Raw genomic sequence first — 24,404 nt, forward strand, 5'->3', positions numbered from 1 at the left:
TGGCTGAAATTGTTCATCTCCTGCCATGTATAAATTACTGCCATGGCGGATTCGGATGGGACTAAAGTTATAGATGTGGTGTTTTGTGCTCGTGCAGATAATTACATTACCCGACCTCCCCCAGTAAAACTAATCCCGTCCGAATAGGGCTTAAGAGTAGTACTGTTGACCAATCACTGATGAAGGGGCGCAGACTTCGGCCACCAAACATCGACTTACCTCAAGAAAAAATGTGTGCACGAACAGCCCCCAAAAAACCTGCCGAACACCAAAACTTCACAAAATGTTCATATATGCGTGAACTGTTTCAACTGGGAAGCATGCGAAAGTCTTAACATCACTGAAACCTAGCTACCCTAATTGGTCAAGTCAATTGTCAATCAAGCTCTACAGCCCAGCTGATTGGCCCCAAGTCAATTGTCAATCAAGCTCTACAGCCAAGCTGATTGGCCCCAGCTCCGTGTCATATCTACTGTCACTCTCTGTGTCTCAGCGTTGGCAGTGTATTTGTCCCCACTTTGATTGTGACTTCCAGCAGCCACAGCCACAGCAAAGTCAAATATGGAGGCCAGCCACTCTGAAGGAGTAGAACAGGCACAGTTAATCCTTTAGGTTTTGTTTATGATTGGTGGAGGTATTGCGTAAGCAAGCAGGGTTCCCGTTCCAGTGTGCTGTGTCTGGTTGGCTGTGTGGTTATCAGTAAATGCACTGCTGTCCCCTCCCTTCCCCCCCAGACAGGCCACGGGGACAAAGTCCACTAGTCACACTAGGCCTGTGAGAGTTTACAGCGGGAGATCTAGGAAAACGCTACCGACACAACCAGGAATAATACACTGGGTTGTTAGAGGACTAGAGGTCAATCAGAAGACTGGTTTATTTGATCGAGGACCGTGATGGCAGATTTTTATTTGATAAGATGAGGGGAAGGAGCTCCTTTACTTTGGTTGAAGAGAGAGAAGCAGGGGAACATACAGTAGAGGACTAAAGGAGAGAGAGACCCAGGCCTCGGAACAAAGGCCTGCGAGTGTGTTGGTGTTTGACCATGGTGCTGATCCACTGTGTACCTTTCCAGTGCATATGGACCAGACCAGACGAAGATCAGGAGGAGCAGGAGGTAAGGGGACATCTCTGGGTAAATCCATTTGAATTCAATCACATTTTGACACCATCTCTTTTGATTTAAACAAAACTTTCCATACATGTTTGCCCATGGAAAAAGTGGTCAGAAAATAACTTTTTGGACCTGAATGCCAAAACATTCAGGTGATAAAGGTGCTCGAAGTTGACCCATTTTGCATACCCCACCCTACCATGAAAAGATAAACGGTTGAGTTTGATCTCATTTAAAAGCTTACAAACAGTGTTGTCAAACTATTTTATTAATAAAATAAAATAAAAACGTCATCAATTATCTAAAAATGCGTAAATGCCGATTCTTTTCATATTCTGATATGTTGTAGCTTAGACCCTATTTCACATCATCTGATGTTTTTGTGTTCTGCCCGCCATCGGTTGAGACACGGCATGCTCTTGAATACAGAAATAAGACCAAACAAACAGAACTTGAGCGTGCATAACTATTCCCCCCCCAAAGTCAATACTTTGTAGAGCCACCTTTTGCAGCAAATACAGCTGCAAGTCTCTTGGGGTATGTCTCTACAAGCTTGGCACATCTAGCCACTGGGATTTTTGCCCATTCTTCAAGGCAAAACTGCTCCAGCTCCTTCAAGTTGGATGGGTTCCGCTTGTGTACAGCAATCTTTAAGTCATACCACAGATTCTCAATTGGATTGAGGTCTGGGCTTTGACTAGGCCATTCCAAGACATTTAAATGTTTCCCCTTAAACCACTCGAGTGTTGCTTTAGCAGTATGCTTAGGGTCATTGTCCTGCTGGAATTTCCCTGTATTTAGCGCCATCCATCATTACTTCAATTCTGACCAGTTTCCCAGTCCCTGCCGATGGAAAAACATCCCCACAGCATGATGCTGCCACCACCATGCTTCACTGTGGGGATGGTGTTCTCAGGGTGATGAGAGGTGTTGGGTTTGCGCCAGACATAGCGTTTTCCTTGATGGCCAAAAAGCTCAATGTTAGTCTCATCTGACCAGAGTACCTTCTTCCATATGTTTGGGGAGTCTCCCACATGCCTTTTGGCGAACACCAAACGTGTTAGCTTATTTTTTTCTTTAAGCAATGGCTTTTTTTCTGGCCACTCTACCATAAAGCCCAGCTCTGTGGAGTGTACGGCTTAAAGTGGTCCTATGGACAGATACTCCAATCTCCGCTGTGGAGCTTTGCAGCTCCTTCAGGGTTATCATTGGTCTCTTTGTTGCCTCTGATTAATGCCCTCCTTGCCTGGTCTGTGAGTTTTGGTGGGCAGCCCTCTCTTGGCAGGTTTGTTGTGGTGCCATATTCTTTCAATTTTTTAATAATGGATTTAATGGTGCTCCATGGGATGTTCAAAGTTTCTGATATTTTTTTTTTTACCCAACCCTGATCTTTACTTCTCCACGACTTTGTCCCTGACCTGTTTGGAGAGCTCATTGGTGGTGCCCCTTGCTTACTGGTGTTGCAAACTCTGAGATCATGTGACAGATCATGTGACACTTAGATTGCACACAGGTGGACTTTATTTAACTAATTATGTGACTTCTGAAGGTAATTGGTTGCACCAGATCTTATTTAGGGGCTTCATAGCAAAAGGGGGGAATACATATGCACGCACCACTTTTCCGTTATTTATTCTTTAGAATTTTTTGAAACAAGTTCTTTTTTTCATTTCACTTCACCAATTTGAACTATTTTGTGTGTGTCCATTACATGAAATCCAAATAATGTAATGCAACAAAATAGGAAAAACGCCAAGGGGAATGAATACTTTTGCAAGGCACTGTGTATATATACACTGCTCAAAAAAATTAAGGGAACACTTAAACAACACAATGTAACTCCAAGTCAATCACACTTCTGTGAAATCAAACTGTCCACTTAGGAAGCAACACTGATTGACAATAAATGTCACATGCTGTTGTGCAAATGGAATAGGCAACAGGTGGAACTTATAGGCAATTAGCAAGACACCCCCAATAAAGAAGTGGTTCTTCAGGTGGTGACCACAGACCACTTCTCAGTTCCTATGCTTCCTGGTTGATGTTTTGGTCACTTTTGAATGCTGGCGGTGCTTTCACTCTAGTGGTAGCATGAGACGGAGTCTACAACCCACACAAGTGGCTCAGGTAGTGCAGCTCATCCAGGATGGCACATCAATGCGAGCTGTGGCAAGAAGGTATGCTGTGTCTGTCAGCATAGTGTCCAGAGCATGGAGGTGCTACCAGGAGACAGGCCAGTACATTAGGAGACGTGGAGGAGGCCGTAGGAGGGCAACAACCCAGCAGCATGACCGCTACCTCCACCTTTGTGCAAGGAGGAGCAGGAGGAGCACTGCCAGAGCCCTGCAAAATGACCTCCAGCAGGCCACAAATGTGCATGTGTCTGCTCAAACGGTCAGAAACAGACTCCATGAGGGTGGTATGAGGGCCCGACGTCCACAGGTGGGGGTTGTGCTTACAGCCCAACACCGTGCAAGACGTTTGGCATTTGCCAGAGAACACCAAGATTGGCAAATTCGCCACTGGCGCCCTGTACTCTTCACAGATGAAAGCAGGTTCACACTGAGCACGTGACAGACGTGACAGAGTCTGGAGACGCCGTGGAGAACGTTCTGCTGCCTGCAACATCCTCCAGCATGACCGGTTTGGTGGTGGGTCAGTCATGGTGTGGGGTGGCATTTCTTTGGGGGGCCACACAGCCCTCCATGTGCTCGCCAGAGGTAGCCTGACTGCCATTAGGTACCGAGATGAGATCCTCAGACCCCTTGTGAGACCATATGCTGGTACGGTTGGCCCTGGGTTCCTCCTAATGCAAGACAATTCTAGACCTCATGTGGCTGGAGTGTGTCAGCAGTTCCTGCAAGAGGAAGGCATTGATGCTATGGACTGGCTCGCCCGTTCCCCAGACCTGAATCCAATTGAGCACATCTGGGACATCATGTCTCGCTCCATCCACCAACGCCACGTTGCACCACAGACTGTCCAGGAGTTGGCGGATGCTTTAGTCCAGGTCTGGGAGGAGATCCCTCAGGAGACCATCCGCCACCTCATCAGGAGCATGCCCAGGCGTTGTAGGGAGGTCATACAGGCACGTGGAGGCCACACACACTACTGAGCATAATTTTTACTTGTTTTAAGGACATTACATCAAAGTTGGATCAGCCTGTAGTGTGGTTTTCCACTTTAATTTTGAGGGTGACTCCAAATCCAGACCTCCATGGGTTGATACATTTGATTTCCATTGATCATTTTTGTGTGATTGTGTTGTCAGCACATTCAACTATGTAAAGAAAAAAGTATTTAATAAGATTATTTCATTCATTCAGATCTAGGATGTGTTGTTTAAGTGTTCCCTTTATTTTTTTGAGCAGTGTATATATATATATATATATATATATTTAGTTTTGTGTTTTTTTGTTTTTTTATTTAAAAAATGTTTTTCAGTGATGAAGACATGGATGTCTCATAGTATGGTGGGGTATGCAAAATGGGTCAACTTTGAACACCTTTATCTCTTGAATGTTTTGGCATTCAGGTCCAAACATTTTCTTTCTGAGCACTTCTACATTTGGCAAATACAGTGCCCTCAAAGTACTCACACCACTTGACTTTTTCCACATCTTTTTTTACAGCTTGAATTTTAAATGGATTAAATTGAGATTTTTGGTCATTGGCCTACACACAATACCCCATAATGTCAAAATGGAATTATGTTTTTACAAATGTTTACACATTAATAAAAAATGAAAAGCTGAAATGTCTTGAGTCAATAAGTGTTCAAACCCTTTGTTATGGCAATCCTAAATAAGTTCAGGAGTAAGAAGTTGCTTAACAAGTCACATAAGTTGCATGGACTCACTCTGTGCAATAATAGTGTGTAACATGATTTTTGAATGACTTCCTCGTCTCTGTACCCCACACATACAATTATCTGTAACAGAAATTGAATATCCCTTTGAGCATGGGGAAGTTATCAATTACACTTTGGATGATGTATCAATACACCCAGTCACTACAAAGATACAGGCGTCCTTCCTAACATAGTTGCCGGAGAGGAAGGAAACCGGTCAGGGGTTTCACCATGAGGCCAATGGTGACTTTAAAACAGTTAGAGTTGAATGGCTGTGATAGGAGAGAACTGAGGATGGATCAACAACATTGTAGTTATTCCACAATACTAACCTAATTAACAGTGAAAATAAGGAATCCTAACAGAATAAAAATATTCTACAACATGCATCCTGTTTGCAGCAAGGCACTAAAGTAATACTGCAAAAGATTGACAAAGCAATTAACTTTTTGTCCTGAATAGAAAGTGTTATGTTTGGGGCACATCCAATACAACACATTACTGAGTACCACTCTCCATATTTTCAAGCATGGTGGTGGCTGCATCATGTTATGGGTATGCTTGTAATCGCTAAGAACTGGGGAGTTTTTCAGTATAAAGAAGAAACGGAATGGCGCTAAGCACAGGCAAAATCCTAGAGGAAAATCTGGTTCAGTCTGCTTTCCACCAGACACTGGGAGATGAATTCACTTTTCAGCAGGACAATAACCTAAAACACAAGACCAAATCTACACTGGAATTGCTTACCAAGACAGTGAATGTTCCTGAGTGGCCGAGTTACAGTTTGGACTTAAATCTGCTTGGAAATCTATTGCAAGACTTGAAAATGGCTGTCTAGCAATGATCAACAACCAATTTGACAGAGCTTGAATAATTTTGAAGAGAATAATTGGCAAATATTGTACAATCCAGGTGTGGAGAGCTGGTAGAGACTTACCCAGAAAGACTCACAGCTATAATCACTGCCAAAGGTGATTCTAACATGTATTGACTCAGGGGTGTGAATACTTATGTAAAATAGATTTCTGTATTTAATTTTCAATAAATTAGTACAAATGTCTAAACATGTTTTCACTTTGTCATCATATGGGGTATTGTGTGTAGTAAATGGGTGAGATAAAAAAAACATTTAATCAATTTTGAATTCAGGCTGTAACACAACAAAATGTGGAAAGGTCAAGGGGTATGAATACTTTTTGAAGGCACTGTATGTATGGAAGGTTTCGTCCAAATTATAAGGGGTGCTGTCAAAAAGTGATTGAATTCAAATGGATTTACCCCTCTCTCTTCTGACAAACCAATACCAATGTCAAACTAGCCTAAACCAGAACAGTACACATTACAGTAGTAAGCTTTCAGGTCAGTTACAGACTAAACATTGCGCTATTTCTCAAATGGCCAGGAACCTAAATAGAAAGAAATATGTACTCTGCTATCGCTCCTACTTGTGTGTACACATACAATTTGATAAGAGCTTTTTATTTCTTGAGGTAATGTGATATGGGGGAAAATAATGTGCAAAGATATATTCCATATTACAGAGTCCAAACACATTAGTACTAACTTTCCACATTAATGACACGTCAACTAAACGGCATGCTCTGTTTTTGATTGACGTTCTTTCCTGCAGATGTTTGTTAGAGGCAAACATTGTGGGGCTTCTCATTGACCTTTCACCTTTGCTCTCACCTTCAGGGTACATTAGACGAACAGGGCAGAGAGGCACTATTAGGGGGTAAAGAGACGCCCCCTCCTTCAGCCACCGGTACCCCTTCTCTCACACCAACATGTCCCCCAGAGTCTCCCACCTCACCCATGTCACTGATGAAAATAGGTTCCACAGAAACGTCCACGTCCTTCATCCCCAGGCGAAGGGCTGGCCGATCGAGGCCTCGGCCAATCTCTGACTACGCTCAGCTGGTAGCCAGGAAGTACGCCATCCCCGAGGAGGAGACTGAGCTACATCCTAAGGAGAGGACTACAAATGGAACTCCCTGTCAGGACTACAAAAGCAATGGAGGCTCGCAGGACAGAGACAGCCCAGAGAACTACAATATGAATGGAGATCTCCAGTGCCGGAGGAGACGGCCCACGTCTGTTATTGGAGGAGTGGCTCTGTACTCTTCACCTGGAGCTGAGGAGAGAGAGGACAGTCTGCCTTCTGTAAGCAACTCACCTCTAAACAATGGCTAGATGTGTGTGTGTGTGTGTATATATGTATGTATGTATGTATGTATGTATGTATGTATGTTACATTACTGAACAGAAATATAAACACAACATGTAAAGTGTTGGTCCCATGTTTCATGAGCTGAAATAAAAGATCCCAGAAATGTTCTATATGCACAAAATGCTTATTTCTCTCAAATGTTGTGCACAAATTAGTTTATATCCCTGTTAGTGAGCATTTCTCCTTTGCCAAGATAATGCATCCACCTGACAGGTGTGGCATATCAATAAGCTAATTAAACAACATGATCATTACACAGGCCACTCTAAAATGTGCAGTTTTGTCACACAACACAATGCCGCAATATGCATGCTGACTGCAGGAATGGCCAACAGAGTTGTTGCCAGAGAATTTAATGTTCATTTCTCTACCATAAACCACATCCAACGTCGTTTTAGAGAATTTGGCAGTACGTCCAACTGGCCTCAACTGCAGACCTTATGTAACCACTCCAGCCCAGGACCTTCACATCCAGTTTCTTCACCTGCGGGATCGTCTGAGACCAGCCACCTAGACAGCTGATGAAACTGTGGGTTTGCACAACCGAATAATTTCTGCACAAACTGTCAGAAACCGTCTCAGGGAAGCTCATCTGCCTGCTCATCGTCCTCACCAGGGTCTTGACCTGACTGCAGTTCGGTATCGTAACTGACTTCAGTGGGAAAATGCGCACCTTCGATGGCCACTGGCATGTTGGATTAGTGTGCTCTTCACGGATTAATCCCGGTTTTAACTGTACTGGGCAGATGGCAGACCGTGTGTATGGCGTCGTGTGGGCGAGCGGTTTGCTGATGTCAACGTTGTGAACAGAGTGCCGCATGGTGGCGGTGGGGTTATGGTATGGACAGGCATAAGTTACAGACAACAAACACATTTGCATTTTATCGATGGCATTTTGAATGCACAGCTATACGGTGGCGAGATTCTGAAGCCCATTGTAGTGCCATTCATCCGCCGCCATCACCTCATGTTTCAGCATGATAATGCACGGCCCCATGTCACAAGGATCTGTACACAATTCCTGGCAGCTGAAAATGTCCCAGTTCTTCAATGCCTGCATACCCACCAGACATATCACCCATTGAGCATGTTTGGGATGCTCTGGATCGACGTGTACGACAGCGTGTTCCAGTTCCCGCCAATATCCAGCAACTTCTCCATTGAAGAGGAGTGGGACAACATTCCACAGGCCACAATCAACAGCCTGATGAACTCTATGCGAAGGAGATGTGTCGCGCTGCATGAGGCAAAAGGTGGTCACACCAGATACTGACTGGTTTTCTGATCCACACCCCTACTTTTTTTTAAGGTATCTGTGACCAACAGATACATATCTGTATTCCCAGTCATGTGAAATCCATAGATTAGGGCCTAATGAATGTATTTCAATTGACTGATTTCCTTATATGAACTGTAACTCAGTAAAATCTTTGAAATGGTTGCATGTTGCGTTTATAATGCCACCTGTTACAGTGTATTCCAGAGGAAATGCCCAGTATGTTAAATAATGCCCTGTTTGTGATTGAGATGCAAAACCCCTGGATGTTCCCAAAGGCCCGAACACTGTCCTCTCCATGTCCCTCTAGGCCCTGTCGCGCCCCCCTGTCCCATCCCACCAGGTGCCCCCCTACAGAGCGGTGTCGGCCAGGTTCCGCCCCTCAACCTTCTCCCAGAGCACCCCCATCGGACTGGACCACCTCGGACGACGCAAACTACACAGAGTCCTCAGTGGTGAGGGTGTGTGTGTGTCTGTGTGTGAAAGAGAGGAATAAAGATGGAGAGCGCATGTCTGTGTGTGTGAGAATGAGGCAGAGTGGGGTCGAGTGGTGAGGGTGTGTGTGTGTGTGAATGAGAGGCAGAGTGGGTCTACTGTCTGTAAAAGAACAGCAAAGCAGAAGAGCTCTTTGAAAGTGAGTGTGTAAAGTAAAAGTATGTGTTTACCCTCTTTGTGTGTGTGAGCATGTCTAATGTGTGTAACTGTACTCTCCTCCCCAAAGCAGATGCCGGCTCAGAGTGTTGTGCAGCGGTGGATGGTGACAGTGTGAGTGAGGAGGAGGGGAGCTTTGATGAGCTCAGTGATGTCACAACGTACTTGCAGCCTGGGGTGGAGCTGTCTGCTCTCAGCCAGGTGAGCTGCCTACCTGTGTGTTTACCTGCAGAGTGTGTTCAGCAACGCCGATGTTCTGCAACCGTTCCTGGCAACAGACGTAACGTCTCTCCAAGTCAACATGCCGTTTCTGCCAAGTCATCCCTGATGTGTGTATTTCTATGTGTGTGTGTGACTGATCTGGACACAGCTCTGGTGTCCAAGTCCAAGCATAATCTGTGTGTCGGACATGAGTATGCTGTGCATGTAATTCTGTATTTATCTGTGCGTGTCTGTCATTACATAACTCAGTAACCCTGACTCTGTAACTCTGAGTACAGAGAAACATCAGGGGGGAAAGGAATGAATAATGTGACTCTTCTCATTTCTTTAACTGGAAAATCTTCAGCCATGTCTGACGTATGTAATTGGGTATTTTATCTTCGTGTGTGTGTGTGTCAGTGGATAAGCCAGGGTCAAGCGGTGTATGCGGAGGCCCTGTGGGACCATGTGACGATGGAGGAGCAGGAGCTGGCGTTCAAGGCGGGGGATGTGATCCGGGTGCTGGAGGCCCCTCACAAGGACTGGTGGTGGGGCATGGGGGCAGACAGGGAGGCCTGGTTCCCCTCTAGCTTCGTCAGGGTAAAACCACTATAACCACTTTTCCATCCACAGTTTTTATGTGAGTAAAGTCATACTGTATAAAAAATGAATCACGACAGCTGTGATGGAAACAGGAAGTTTCGGTACAATTTTATGAATGCCGGCAGATCATTTGTTCGACATGGTGGGATCATTTTGTGTCGGTAAAATGTACTATGCGAGACATGGCGGTAAACCATGTAGTTTATTAGGCTACAGTTTAAATAAGTTATGATGAATTTCACAGGGTGGTGAAAGTGCATGGTGATCTTGATGCTCCTTTCCAATAAATATCAATGGTCTTATTCTGGTGACAAGATGATAGATGCTTGACTGCTGTTTGACAAATAAACATATTCTTGCTCTTATCCATAATAATCTCATAATGTAGACTAGCCTACCCACACAGTCTACCCGCACTGTATCTGCCAGCTGTTGGCTAGAGCGCAGGTACCAAGACCAGAGTAGGCACATTTGCTATTTAACGCAACAGTTTTTGTGACAAAAGTATCGGTAGAGTTGAAAATGTGATGGAAACACATTAAACTTTAGATTTTAATTCGGGACATGAAAATTTAAGTGAAAAAGTGCATTTTGTGTGCACTACGTCATCACGCACTGATTTTTATTCGCAATAAATCTGTTTAGTGCACTAACCCTGTTGCATTGAAAAGAAAAAAAAATCAAAGTAAATTATTCACAATTTCTTCAACATGTTTTTATTGATTATTTTTACACAACACATTTGACATTTTAGTCATTTAGCAGATGCTCTTATCCAGAGCGACTTACAGTTAGTGAGTGCATACATTTTTTCATTTTTTTCCCTCCATTTTTTTTCTCTCATACTGGCCCCCCGTGGGCGCCATGCTCTACCAACTGAGCTACACGGGGCCCACCAAGATACAGATCAGGCCATAAAGCAACAAAAAAAAGGGCCACAAACAAAACAACTGTCTGTACAAGACATGATAGTTGGGTCATTGAAATATAAGAAGTATCCATGTTTTATCTAAGTGGACACTGACCTCCCTGCGTAATTTATGTTTACTGTAGACCCTCCCAGCCAAAGGCTCTGAAACTGGCTTAGTGCCAACCCTGCCCCTTGGTAGTGTGTGTTCAAGGGCTGAGGGGTTCAGAGGTTTCAGTGGTTTCCCTGGTGACGTGTTGATTGACAGTTGAGTCTTAATAAGGCAAGCTATGGTAACCATGGCGAGGCCAGTTAATTGACAGGTAGGTGACCGCTTGGTAATTGCCCCTATTGGTGATTGTTGTTGACGGACAGGGGCTTGTTAACCATACATGGTGTTTCCAATGTTACCATAGGGATGTAGGTTGGGTTAAGTTTAATTTGTAGGTGCTAGTTAACTAGGTGGACTGTGACTCTGTGGTTGCCCTGGTAACGTGGGTGTGTGTGTGTGATTTGACAGGTGCGTGTGAACCAGGAGGAGGACTCAGGAGCGGAGAGTGTAGAGAGTTGTGCTCTGGACCAAGAGGACCCACACACTGCCCCCCGGGACACACACACTCACACACACAGCGCAGAGCACCGCGAGCAGATGAGGACTAATGTGGTCAAAGAGATCATGAACACTGAACGCATCTACATCAAACATCTCCGGGACATCTGTGAGGTGGGTGGAAGCTCGACCACAACCACAAACATTAACCGACCCTAACCGTTCTCTTTCCTCCATCATCACTGACATTACAACTACGGCTCTGGATTTCCACCAGCTTTTCTGCCAATTGGCTCCCCCTGCTGGTCAAACCTTGCATTGAACACATCTATGTCAGCGGTTCTTTCTGCATAGAAAAGTATTGAGTGTTAGTTTTTTCAGTGTTAACTTAAACGACTAAAACCAGATATGAAGTATGTAGAAAAGTTAACCTCTACGGGATCGGTGTCCCGTATACAGGACGGTTGAGCTAACGTGCGCTAATGTGATTAGCATGACTGTTGTAAGTAACAGCAGACTTTCCAGGACAGACATGTCTTATATGGGCGGAAAGCTTAAATTCTTGTTAATCTAACTGCACTGTCCAATTTACAGTAGCTATTACAGTGAAAACATACCATGCTATTGTTTGAGGCGAGTGCACAACAACAAAAAACGTATCACGGCAACTGGGTTGATATATTCACCTCTGAAGGTACATAATGTACTTACATTCAGTAATCTTGCTCTGATTTGTCATACTGAGATGCCCAATGATAAAATGTAGCATAGTTTTGTTTGATAAAATCCATTTTTATATTCAAATGTAGGAACTGGGTTCTACAGTTTGAACCCCTGCTGTCTCTGGCTCCACACCCACCCCGCCCGGCCATCTAGATGTGTGAAAGTTAGTGTATAAGTTAATGACCCATCATGTATGACATTCCTGGGAGTGTGTAAACTTACATTTTGTATTACCATATCATTTTTGTATGTTCTCTATAGTTATGTACGGTACTTCAAAATGTATCAATTGACCAATTTGGGCAGACTTGATACAAAATAGTCCAGTATTGCAGTGCTTCACTGGATCAATCTGAAACTTTGCACACACTGCTGCCATGTAGTGGCCAAAATCTAAATTGCAATATTATATTGTGGCCTTTCTCTTGCATTTCAAAGATAAATAAATAGAAAATGCATGTTTTTTTGTTTGTATTATCTTTTACCAGATCTAATGTGTTATTCTCCTACATTAATTTCACATTTCCACAAACTTCAAAGTGTTTCCTTTCAAATGGTATCAAGAATTTGCATATCCTTGCTTCAGGTCCTGAACTACAGGTAGTTAGATTTGGGTATGTCATTTTAGGCAAAAATTGGGAAAAAAGGGTCAGATCCTTAAGAGGTTAATGGACCTATATACAGTACCAGTCAAAAGTTTGGACACACCTACTCATTCAAGGGTTTTTCTTTATTTTGACTATTTTCTACGTTGTAGAATAATAGTGAAGCCATCAAAACGATGATATAACACATGGAATTATGTAGTAACCAATAGTGTTAAATGAAAATATATTTGAGATTCTTTAAAGTAGCCACCCTTTGCCTTGATGACAGCTTTGCACACTCTTGGCATTTTCTCAACCAGCTTCATGAGGTAGTCACCAGGAATGCATTTCAATTAACAGGTGTGCCTTGTTTACATTTACGTCATTTAGCAGACGTTCTTATCCAGAGCGACTTACAAATTGGTGCATTCAACTTATGATAGCCAGTGGGACAACCACTTTTTTTTTTATGGGGGGGGGTGGGTAGAAGGATTACTTTTATACTATTCCAAGTATTCCTTAAAGAGGTAGGGTTTCAAGTGTCTCCGGAAGGTGGTCAGTGACTCCGCTGTCCTGGCGTCGTGGGGGAGCTTGTTCCACCATTGGGGTGCCAGAGCAGCGAATAGCTTTGACTGGGCTGAGCGGGAACTGTGCTTCCGTAGAGGTAGGGGGGCTAGCAGGCCAGAGGTGGATGAACGTAGTGCCCTCGTTTGGGTGTAGGGTCTGATCAGAGCCTGAAGGTAAGGAGGTGCCGTTCCCCTCACAGCTCCGTAGGGCAAGCACCATGGTCTTGTAGTAGATGCAAGCCTCAACTGGAAGCCAGTGGAGTGTGCGGAGGAGCGGGGTGACATGAGAGAACTTGGGAAGGTTGAACACCAGACGGGCTGCAGCGTTCTGGATAAGTTGTAGGGGTTTAATGGCACAGGCAGGGAGCCCAGCCAACAGCGAGTTGCAGTAATCCAGACGGGAGATGACAAGTGCCTGGATTAGGACCTGTGCCGCTTTCTGTGTAAGGTAGGGTCGTGCTCTGCAAATGTTGTAGAGCATGAACTTGCAGGATCGGGTCACCGCTTTGATGTTAGTGGAGAACGACAGGGTGTTGTCCAGGGTCACGCCAAGGTTATTTGCACTCTGGGAGGAGGACACAATGGAGTTGTCAACCGTGATGGCAAGATCATGGAGCGGGCAGTCCTTCCCCGGGAGGAAGAGCAGCTCCGTCTTGCCGAGGTTCAGCTTGAGCTGGTGATCCGACATCCACACTGATATGTCTGCCAGACATGAAGAGATGCGATTCGCCACCTGGTTATCAGAAGGGGGAAAGGAGAAAATTAGTTGTGTGTCGTCTGCGTAGCAATGATAGGAGAGACCATGTGAGGATATGACAGAGCCAAGTGACTTGGTGTATAGAGAGAATAGGAGAGGGCCTAGAACTGAGCCCTGGGGGACACCAGTGGTGAGAGCACGTGGTGCAGAGACAGATTCTCGCCACGCCACCTGGTAGGAGCGACCTGTCAGGTAGGACGTAATCCAAGAGTGAGCAGCGCCGGAGATGCCCAACTCGGAGAGGGTGGAGAGGAGGATCTGATGGTTCACAGTATCAAAGGCAGCAGATAGGTCTAGAAGGATAAGAGCAGAGGAGAGAGAGTTAGCTTTAGCAGTGTGGAGAGCCTCCGTGACACAGAGAAGAGCAGTCTCAGTTGAATGACCAGTCTTGAAACCTGACTGGTTTGGATCAAGAAGGTCATTCTGAGAGAGATAGCAGGAGAGTTGGCTAGAGACGGCACGCTAAAGAGTTTTGGAGAGAAAAGAAAGAAGGGATACTGGTCTGTAGTTGTTGACATCGGAGGGATCGAGTGTAGGTTTTTTGAGGAGGGGTGCAACTCTCGCTCTCTTGAAGACGGAAGGGACATGGCCAGCGGTCAAGAATGAGTTGATGAGCGAGGTGAGGTAAGGGAGAAGGTCTCCGGAAATGGTCTGGAGAAGAGAGGAGGGGATAGGGTCAAGCGGGCAGGTTGTTGGGCGGCCGGCCGTCACAAGTGTGAGCAGGACCAGCGGTGTCATTTGACTTAATAAATGAGGATCGGATGTCGTCAACCTTCTTTTCAAAATGGTTGACGAAGTCATCCACAGAGAGGGAGGGGGAGGAGGAGGATTCAGCAGGGAGGAGAAGGTGGCAAAGAGCTTCCTAGGGTTAGAGGCAGAGGCTTGACATTTAGTGGTAGAAAGTGGCTTTAGCAGCAGAAACAGAGGAAGAGAATGTAGAGAGGAGGGAGTGAAAAGATGATAGGTCCGCAGGGAGTCTAGTTTTCCTCCATTTCCGCTCGGCTGCCCGGAGCCCTGTTCTGTGAGCTCGCAATGAGTCGTCAAGCCACGGAGCAGGAGGGGAGGACCGAGCCGGCCAAGAGGATAGGGGACATAGAGAGTCAAAAGATGCAGAAAGGGAGGAGAGGAGGGTTGAGGAGGCAGAATCAGGAGATTGGAGGGAGAAGGATTTAGCAGAGGGAAGAGATGATAGGACGGAAGAGGAGAGAGTAGCGGGAGAGAGAGAGTGAAGGTTGCGACGGCACATTACCAACTGAGTAGGGGCAGAGTGAGTAGTGTTGAAGGAGAGCGAGAGAGAAAAGGATACAAAGTAGTGGTCGGAGACTTGGAGGGGAGTTGCAGTGAGATTAGTAGAAGAACAGCATCTAGTAAAGATGAGGTCAAGCGTGAGCCTTGTGAGAGCGTGAGGTCAAAAGAGGAAAGGAGTGGAAAGAAGGAGGCAGAGAGAAATGAGTCAAAGGCAGACGTAGGGAGGTTAAAGTCACCCAGAACTGTGAGGGGTGAGCCATCCTCAGGAAAGGAACTTATCAAGGCGTCAAGCTCATTGATGAACTCTCCAAGGGAACCTGGAGGGCGATAAATGATAAGGATGTTAAGCTTGAATGGGCTAGTGACTGTGACATCATGGAATTCAAATGAGGAGATAGACAGATGGGTCAGGGGGAAAAGAGAGAATGTCCACTTGGGAGAGATGAGGATTCCTGTGCCACCGCCGCGCTGACCAGATGCTCTCTGGGTATGCGAGAACACATGATCAGATGAGGAAAGAGCAGTAGGAGTAGCAGTGTTTTCTGTGGTAATCCATGTTTCCGTCAGCGCCAAGAAGTCGAGGGAGTGGAGGGTAGCATAGGCTGAGATGAACTCTGCCTTGTTGGCCGCAGAATGGCAGTTCCAGAGGCTGCCGGAGACCTGGAACTCCACGTGGGTCGTGCGCGCAGGGACCACCAGATTAGAGTGGCAGCAGCCACGCGGTGTGAAGCGTTTGTATGGCCTGTGCAGAGAGGAGAGAACGGGGATAGACAGACGCATAGTTCACAGGCTACAGAAAAGGCTACAATAATGCAAAGGAGATCGGAATGAAATTAACTAAACATCTGGGAAAGCGGGGCCTCCCTCACTTACTTTTCACGGAAACACTCAAATATAACTCTCCCAACTTCCACTTTAGAAATTATAATTGTTGTAAACTACAGCGGTTCAATGTTTTCTAGGAATAGACTCTAACTTAGTTTATTCAGCTAGCTGACTTGGTACAGTATTCTTCCGTGAAAACCGCCCAGGGCACCGTATCCTATGACGCCATAGCTAACTAGCATGCTAGCTTCCAATAACACGGTTTAGCACCAATACTCGGTTACAACAAACTACCAATAGTGTGTTAACACGCTAAACAGATCATTCGTGTCCGTGTCTAACGTTGTGTAAAGTTTTGGGGTTAGTTTTGACAGTTTGAGTGAGTACATCGTCAACTTATTCAGCCAGTTAGTTAGCTAGCTAGAATAGTTCGCATATTAGCTAGCCATTGCTCTCTGTCAACGAAACACACAGAGAGAGCCAAGCTAACGTTAACTAGTCACCCATGTCTTGAATTCCTGTTGAACGACTCTGGTTACCAGTATGTAAAAATAAAATAAAAATAAATGTAGGTTATAACTTACCCTAGTGTAAAGCTAGCTACTGAATCGATTTAGCCAGTTTGCGTCTGTCCCAACGGAGAGAAAGCGTCTCCAAACATTACAGCTAGGTCGTTCCAGCTATTGTTTAGTTAGCGATCCAGGTAGCAACAAGCTAGCTAAATTTCAAGTACAGTAGCTACTAACTACCTAACGTTAACGCTTCAGATAATGAGGTTAGAAAAACAGCTGAATGGTAGGTAGCTAGCTGGCATAATTACAGATACTCTTAAGCGTGAAATAACATCCACAGTTGCTAATAGTTACCAGTAGCTACCCGCTAGCTAGCTAGCTTTATTGGTCCAGGCAGTGGGTTAGCTAGCCTCGTGCTTCACCGGGCTCAGCCGAATACAATACTTACCTACAATAACTACCTAGATAAACTACCTACAATACCTAACTACAATACCTACCTACAATCTAAATACATGGTTTGTGGAATTTCTTTCTTTCTTAATGCGTTTGTGACAAGGTAAGGTTGGTATACAGAAGATAGCCTTATCTGGTAAAAGACCAAGTCCATATTATGGCAAGAACAGCTCAAATAAGCAAATAGAAACGACAGTCCATCATTACTTTAAGACATGAAGGAAAGTAAATCCGGAAAATGTCAATAACTTTGAAAGTTTCTTCTAGTGCAGTCGCAAAAACCGTCAAGCGCTATGATGAAACTGGCTCTCATGAGGACCACCACAGGAATGGAAGACCCAGAGTTATCTCTGCTGCAGAGGATAAGTTTATTAGAGTTAACTGCACCTCAGATTGCAGCCCAAATAAATGCTTCACAAAGTTCAAGTAACAGACACATCTCAACATCAACTGTTCAGAGGGGACTGTGTGAATCAGGCCTTCATGGTCGAATTGTTGCAAAGAAACCACTACTAAAGGACACCAATAAGAAAAAGAGACTTGCTTGGGCCAAGAAACACGAGCAATGGACATCAGACCTGTGGAAATCTGTCCTTTGGTCTGATGAGTCCAAATTTGAGATTTTTAGTTCCAACCACTGTGTCTTTGTGAGATTCAGAGTAGGTGAACGGATGATCTCCGCATGTGTGGTTCCCACCGTGAAGCATGGAGGAGGAGGTGTGATGGTGTGCGGGTGCTTTGCTGGTGACACGGTCTGTGATTTATTTAGAATTCAAGGCACACTTAACCAGCATGGCTACCACAGCATTCTGCAGAGCTACGCCATCCCAACTGGTTTGCGCTTAGTGGGACTATAATTTGTTTTTCAACAGGACAATGACCCAAAACACACCTCCAGGCTGTGTAAGGGCTATTTGACCAAGAAGGAGAGGTGATGGAGTGCTTTATCCGGTGACCTGGCCTCCACAATCACCCGACCTCAACCCATTTGAGATGGTTTGGGATGAGTTGGACCTCAGAGTGAAGGAAAAGCAGCCAACAAGTGCTCAGCATATATGGCAACTCCTTCAAGACTGTTGGAAATGCATTCCAGGTGAATTGGTTGAGAGAATGCCAAGAGTGTGCAAAACTGTCATCAAGGCAAAGGGTGGCTACTTTGAAGAATCTCAAATATGAAATATATTTTGTTTTGTTTAACACTTTTTTGGTTAATATATGATTCCAAATGTGTTATTTCATTGTTTTGATGTCTTCACTATTATTCTACAATGTAGAAAATAGTCAAAATAAAGAAAAACCCTTGAATGAGTAGGTGTGTCCAAACTTTTGACTGGTACTGTATTTTTTTTTATAAGATCATCTTTGAGAACTAACAATCACCAAAATAAAAGCTAGACAGTCGGGGAGAATCTAAAATTTAAAAAAATTATGCATTTAGGAGTATTTCTGTCATGGCATGGGGCCCCCATTGATTTTGTTTGTTCGATTCGCTCAGATAGCATAAGCCATGGTGAAATGTGTAGAATTGCAGGAAATTAGTTTTAAAACTGCACATTTTCTCTGTCTCATGGAAAAATGTGTATAATTGTACAAATTAGCTTTAAAACATCTACATTTTGTCACTGCGGCCAACAGGAGGGCCTCTAACATGTTTGATCGGCGACCACACCATTGACCACGCCCCTGCCCCTGCCACGCCCACCACTTAAGCCAGAAAATGTCTAATGCTTTTCCCAGGGCTATATCCGTCAGTGTCGTAAACACCCGGGCATGTTCACTGAGCTGCAGCTGAAGACTATCTTCAGTAACATCGAGGACATCTACAAGTTCCAGAGACAGTTCCTCAAAGACCTGGAGAAGAAGTACAACACAGACCAGCCTCACCTCAGTGAGATAGGAGCCTGTTTCCTCTTACAGGTACGTTATACCCTTTGTACACACACACACACACGTCACACACACACACTTTTTTCAGAATTGGATCCAGCGTTTTTCCATACCATTATCTTTTTGATCCCTGAATACATTACACAGTATACATTTCAACGCAGTCACATCCCCTTTTGGTATTTAACTATTTCGCCTCCTCTCTCCCTCCCGCTTTTCCTCCTCACCCACCCCACCCCCCCTCTTTCCTTCCTTACCCACTCTCTCCCTCTTCACTCACCCCCCCATCCTCCTCTCTCTCAGGGCGAGGGCTTCTCCATCTACTCTGAGTACTGTAACACCCACCCTGCAGCGTGTGGGGAGCTGCAGCGCCTCATGAAGCTGGGCAGGTACAAGCACTTCTTTGAGGCCTGCCGGTTGCTGCAGCAGATGATTGACATCTCCATCGCCGGCTTCCTGCTCACGCCCGTCCAGAAGATCTGCAAGTACCCCCTGCAGCTGGGAGAGCTGCTCAAATACACCCCCAAAGACCACAGGTAAGTCACAACACACACTGGCCACTTTTTTTTTTTTCTTTACAAACTTCACAACATATACCCACTCACACACACACACACACACACACGTATACACACGGCAACCTTTTCACACACTCCAATGCTGTTGATGTTGTGTGCTGTAGTGACTACGGTGGAGTGAGTGACGCGTACAAGGCGATGAAGAACGTGGCGAGCCTGATCAACGAGGGGAAAAGGAGGCTGGAGAGTATCGATGCCATCGCTCACTGGCAGGTGGCTATCCTACGCTGGGAGGTGAGGCTCCTCACTACATTATTACATTATCGTTACTGTAGCAGAATCGTGTTACAACCATATTATTACATGGCTATTACAGTGTTTATGTTAAGGCTTTGCATTTCCATTTGCATCGAAAACCATTTAGACCTTGTGCTCGTCTCCTGTACTCAGTGGTACACAGTGTGGGACGTAAGGTGTCATTTAAGATGGGTCCATGCTAACCGGGTTCCTTGGGACGTCCCTACCCCATTGAAGTTGACATTTAAAATAGTTACGTGTTAGGGTTTAGGGTAGACTTCCCAAGGATCCCAGATAGCACTGACTCAATCAATGATCTGAAAAATGCAACCCCCTCTCTAAACCAGTATCTGGGCAGAGGAGGAGACGATGAATATGACTCGTCTCCTCTCTAGCCCAGTTAGCTACCATTCATTTTCCCATTAGACAGCTCTGCAAGCGTTGTCAAAATACGTTAGTTACTCTCCAAATATGGAGTTTCACTGAGCAACTATCGTCATTTACTGCTGTCACGCCCGGTATGTACTTCCAAAAAAGGGTCTAAATAAAAATGTACAAGCAACCAAAAAATTGTCTTGTCTGGAAAGAATCTCAGTATTGTTCTTGACCATGCGCCAAATCACCTCTTCGGTACCACCAATAAAATCTACCATGTACAGTAAAAGTACTACCATGTACAGGTCGGCTGATCCAGCAGCAGTACACTATCACTAAAGATCATTGATTTTATCATCTACAATAGTGTATGAATGTCATCAACCTGTTGTTTCACAATGTGCTACATGGAATGCAATAATATTTAATGCAAGTAGATTAAGTAGACCATATAGGGTATGTTTTTGGAGATCTTTCGGAAGAGGTGGATTTGGCACATGTACATTTTTGTGTAGACCTTTTTTTGGAAGTACATACTGGGTGTGACTGCAGTAAATGACGATAGTTGCTCTGCGAAACTCCATATTTGGTGAGTAACTAACGTATTTTGACAACGCTTGCAGAGCTGTCTAATGGGAAAATGAATGGTAGCTAACTGGGCTAGAGAGGAGACGAGTCATATTTATTGTCGTCTCCGCTGCCCAGATTCTGGTTCACCCCCTCCCTGTCTGTGTGTGGTCTCTCCCAGGGAACGGATGTCCTGGAGCGCAGCTCGGAGCTGATCCACTCTGGAGAACTCACCCGGATCGTCCGGCAGGGCAACAAGACGCAGCAGCGCAGCTTCTTCCTGTTCGACCACCAGCTGGTGTTCTGTAAGAAGGACGTGCTGCGCCGCGACCTGCTGCACTACCGCGGCCGCCTAGATATGGACCACACATCGGTGCTGCAGATGCCCGACGGCAGGGACCCCGAGCTGGGCATCTCGCTGAGGAACGCCCTGCGGCTCCGGAACAGCTCCACCCTGGAGACCCTGTGTTACCTCTGCTGCAGGAAGCCCCAGGATAGACATCGCTGGCTGCAGGCCTTTGCTAGGGAGAGACGGAGGGTACAGGAGGACCAGGAGATAGGTGAGAAGGAGTGGGAAGGAGAGACTGAGGAGGGAAGAGGAAATGGAAGCAGACTAGAAGAGGGGTTGTTGAGAAGATGGGAAAGGTGTTTCCCATGTCTCCTCCATGTAGCCTAACTCTTACACACACTCACTCATGCACACACAAAAACAATGTTAGTTTTTTTGTATACTGAGTCTATCATGTACAATTATAATTAGTATGCTTTGTTTAACTGATTGAAACATATATATATATATATATATATATATATATATATATATATATATATATATATACTGCTCAAAAAAATAAAGGGAACACTTAAACAACACAATGTAACTCCAAGTCAATCACACTTCTGTGAAATCAAACTGTCCACTTAGGAAGCAACACTGATTGACAATACATTTCACATGCTGTTGTGCAAATGGAATAGACAACAGGTGGAAATTATAGGCAATTAGCAAGACACCCCCAATAAAGGAGTGGTTCTGCAGGTGGGGACCACAGACCACTTCTCAGTTCCTATGCTTCCTGGCTGATGTTTTGGTCACTTTTGAATGCTGGCGGTGCTTTCACTCTAGTGGTAGCATGAGACAGAATCTACAACCCACACAAGTGGCTCAGGTAGTGCAGCTCATCCAGGATGGCACATCAATGCGAGCTGTGGCAAGAAGGTTTGCTGTGTCTGTCAGCGTAGTGTCCAGAGCATGGAGGCGCTACCAGGAGACAGGCCAGTACATCAGGAGACGTGGAGGAGGCCGTAGGAGGGCAACAACCCAGCAGCAGGACCGCTACCTCCGCCTTTGTGCAAGGAGGAGCAGGAGGAGCACTACCAGAGCCCTGCAAATTGACCTCCAGCATGCCACAAATTTGCATGTGTCTGCTCAAACGGTCAGAAACAGACTCCATGAGGGTGGTATGAGGGCCCGACGTCCACAGGTGGGGGTTGTGCTTACAGCCCAACACTGTGCAGGACGTTTGGCATTTGCCAGAGAACACCAAGATTGGCAAATTCGCCACTGGCGCCCTTTGCTCTTCACAGATGAAAGCAGGTTCACACTGAGCACATGTGACAGACGTGACAGAGTCTGGAGACGCCGTGGAGAACGTTCTGCTGCCTGCAACATCCTCCAGCATGACCGGTTTGGCGGTGGGTCAGTCATGGTGTGGGGTGGCATTTCTTTGGGGGGCCGCACAGCCCTCCATGTGCTCGCCAGAGGTAGCCTGACTGCCGAGATTAGATCCTCAGACCCCTTGTGAGACCATATGCTGGGGCGGTTGGCCCTGGGTTCCTCCTAATGCAAGACAATGCTAGACCTCATGTGGCTGGAGTGTGTCAGCAGTTCCTGCAAGAGGAAGGCATTGATGCTATGGACTGGCCCGCCCATTCCCCAGACCTGAATCCAATTGAGCACATCTGGGACATCATGTCTCGCTCCATCCACCAACGCCACGTTGCACCCCAGACTGTCCAGGAGTTGGCGGATGCTTTAGTCCAGGTCTGGGAGGAGATCCCTCAGGAGACCATCCGCCACCTCATCAGGAGCATGCCCAGGCATTGTAGGGTTAGGTCATACAGGCACGTGGAGGCCACACACACTACTGAGCCTCATTTTGACTTGTTTTAAGGACATTACATCAAAGTTGAATCAGCCTGTAGTGTGGTTTTCCACTTTCATTTTGAGGGTTTTTTGATTTCCATTGATAATTTTTGTGTGATTTTGTTGTCAGCACATTCAACTATGTAAAGAAAAAAGTATTTAATAAGATTATTTCATTCATTCAGATCTAGGATGTGTTGTTTAAGTGTTCCCTTAAATTTTTTGAGCACTGTGTGTGTGTGTGTATATATATATATATATATATATATATATATATTTATTATTGTTTTTTGGGGAGTGTGGTTTTCATATAAGCCCTTTTGTGTTTCCAACCTCACCTGTAAACTGTTTTTATCTGCACTGTTTTGTCTTTCACTTGTCTTTGGTTTCGAATAAATAAAACCTAAAACAAGAGGAGAACATGTAAGTAAGTGCATGTTGAATGACATTGGGTTGACTGTTATCTTTTTATTCATGACAGGAATGAAGATCAGTGAAACACAGAGAAAACAAGCAATCTTCAATGCAAGAAAATCCAAACAAGGGAAAATGAAGAGTAAGCAATCAATCATACTTTTGTGTTCTTACAATTGCTGTGGTGTTGGAATCAGTGAAATACTCTTAGTATTGCAAATAATGTTTTAAAAACTGTTTATTCTCAGCCATAGGCTACTCTGGCTCTGCCCCGCCACACCACCAGCACCAACCCCTGCATCCAATTCACCAGCGCCATGTTACTGTGCCAACCAGCGTGCCTCAGCAGCAGGTGTTCACATTGGCCGAGCCCAAGCGAAAGCCCTCCCACCTGTGGTACGCCGTCACCCGACACGCCTTGTTCAGGAAGTGAGGATCTCTCCCTGAGGACTCAGAGAAAAACAAAACAATTATGGACCTACATATTTCAGGACAGTATCTGTGCACGTACTACTTTGTGTAATGTATGTTTTATCAATGTGTTTGTGTGCCTCTTAAAGTGTGTATATGTTTTGTTTGGGTCTTGCGTTATATATCTGTCTGGTTTCTATTTGTGTCTATTCAAATATGTGCCTGGACTTCCCGTAAGTGTTAATATACATACAGACTGTCTCCCTCATGTTGCTGGTGTGGTAAAGATGCTGCTTTTGTAGGTCCAAGATTCCTTAATACCCAACCGCCCAGCAGAAACCTGTATTAATGTAATTATGACATTGATGTACAGCACATTTTAGCTTTTCAATTAGGAGTTGAGTACTCACCTGCTACCTTGGTTTTAGTTCATTTCTCTGAGGCTGGACCCTGTTGGAGTTAGACTGCTAGTGAAGGCACAAGTGGCTCCTCTGAGAGCTGAATGCCCAGAGGACAGTCTACACACATACATTCACACATGCAGTAACCCTGTTAACACTGTTTTGTAAATAAACTATGTTACAAAAAGTACCAAATACAAGTAGTGCATTTCTCAATCATTTTATTGGTTGGTTGTGAGAAAATATTATCTCAATTGGAACAGAATTGTCTTATTCCACCAAACAAATGATCAGACTTTATTTTCAAGCAAACCCACCTGGTGCTTAGGTTACTG

The 24,404-nt window shown here is 45.0% G+C and overlaps 1 protein-coding gene across 4 annotated transcripts in view; it reads left to right on the forward strand.

The window, feature by feature from the left end:
• The window catches only part of spata13 (spermatogenesis associated 13), a 41,578-nt gene extending 17,309 nt beyond the window's left edge, over positions 1–24,269 (forward strand). For 2 of the 4 annotated variants that reach the window (XM_084152265.1, XM_084152268.1), the window contains exons 3-14: positions 1,073–1,114; positions 6,657–7,124; positions 8,778–8,922; positions 9,189–9,319; positions 9,740–9,919; positions 11,350–11,553; positions 18,791–18,970; positions 19,244–19,476; positions 19,623–19,752; positions 20,879–21,257; positions 23,325–23,399; positions 23,506–24,269. In XM_084152265.1, the coding sequence (XP_084008391.1) occupies positions 1,073–1,114; positions 6,657–7,124; positions 8,778–8,922; positions 9,189–9,319; positions 9,740–9,919; positions 11,350–11,553; positions 18,791–18,970; positions 19,244–19,476; positions 19,623–19,752; positions 20,879–21,257; positions 23,325–23,399; positions 23,506–23,690 (2,352 nt within the window). In that variant the 3' untranslated portion in view covers positions 23,691–24,269. The remainder of the gene's footprint in view (positions 1–1,072; positions 1,115–6,656; positions 7,125–8,777; positions 8,923–9,188; positions 9,320–9,739; positions 9,920–11,349; positions 11,554–18,790; positions 18,971–19,243; positions 19,477–19,622; positions 19,753–20,878; positions 21,258–23,324; positions 23,400–23,505) is intronic. The other 2 variants (XM_084152266.1, XM_084152267.1) reach the window with 2 other exon arrangements.
• Positions 24,270–24,404: the final 135 nt, after the last annotated feature.

The sequence above is a fragment of the Coregonus lavaretus genome, assembly GCF_964263955.1.
Source record: "Coregonus lavaretus genome assembly, chromosome: 34".
In the NCBI taxonomy this organism is placed as follows: domain Eukaryota; kingdom Metazoa; phylum Chordata; class Actinopteri; order Salmoniformes; family Salmonidae; genus Coregonus; species Coregonus lavaretus.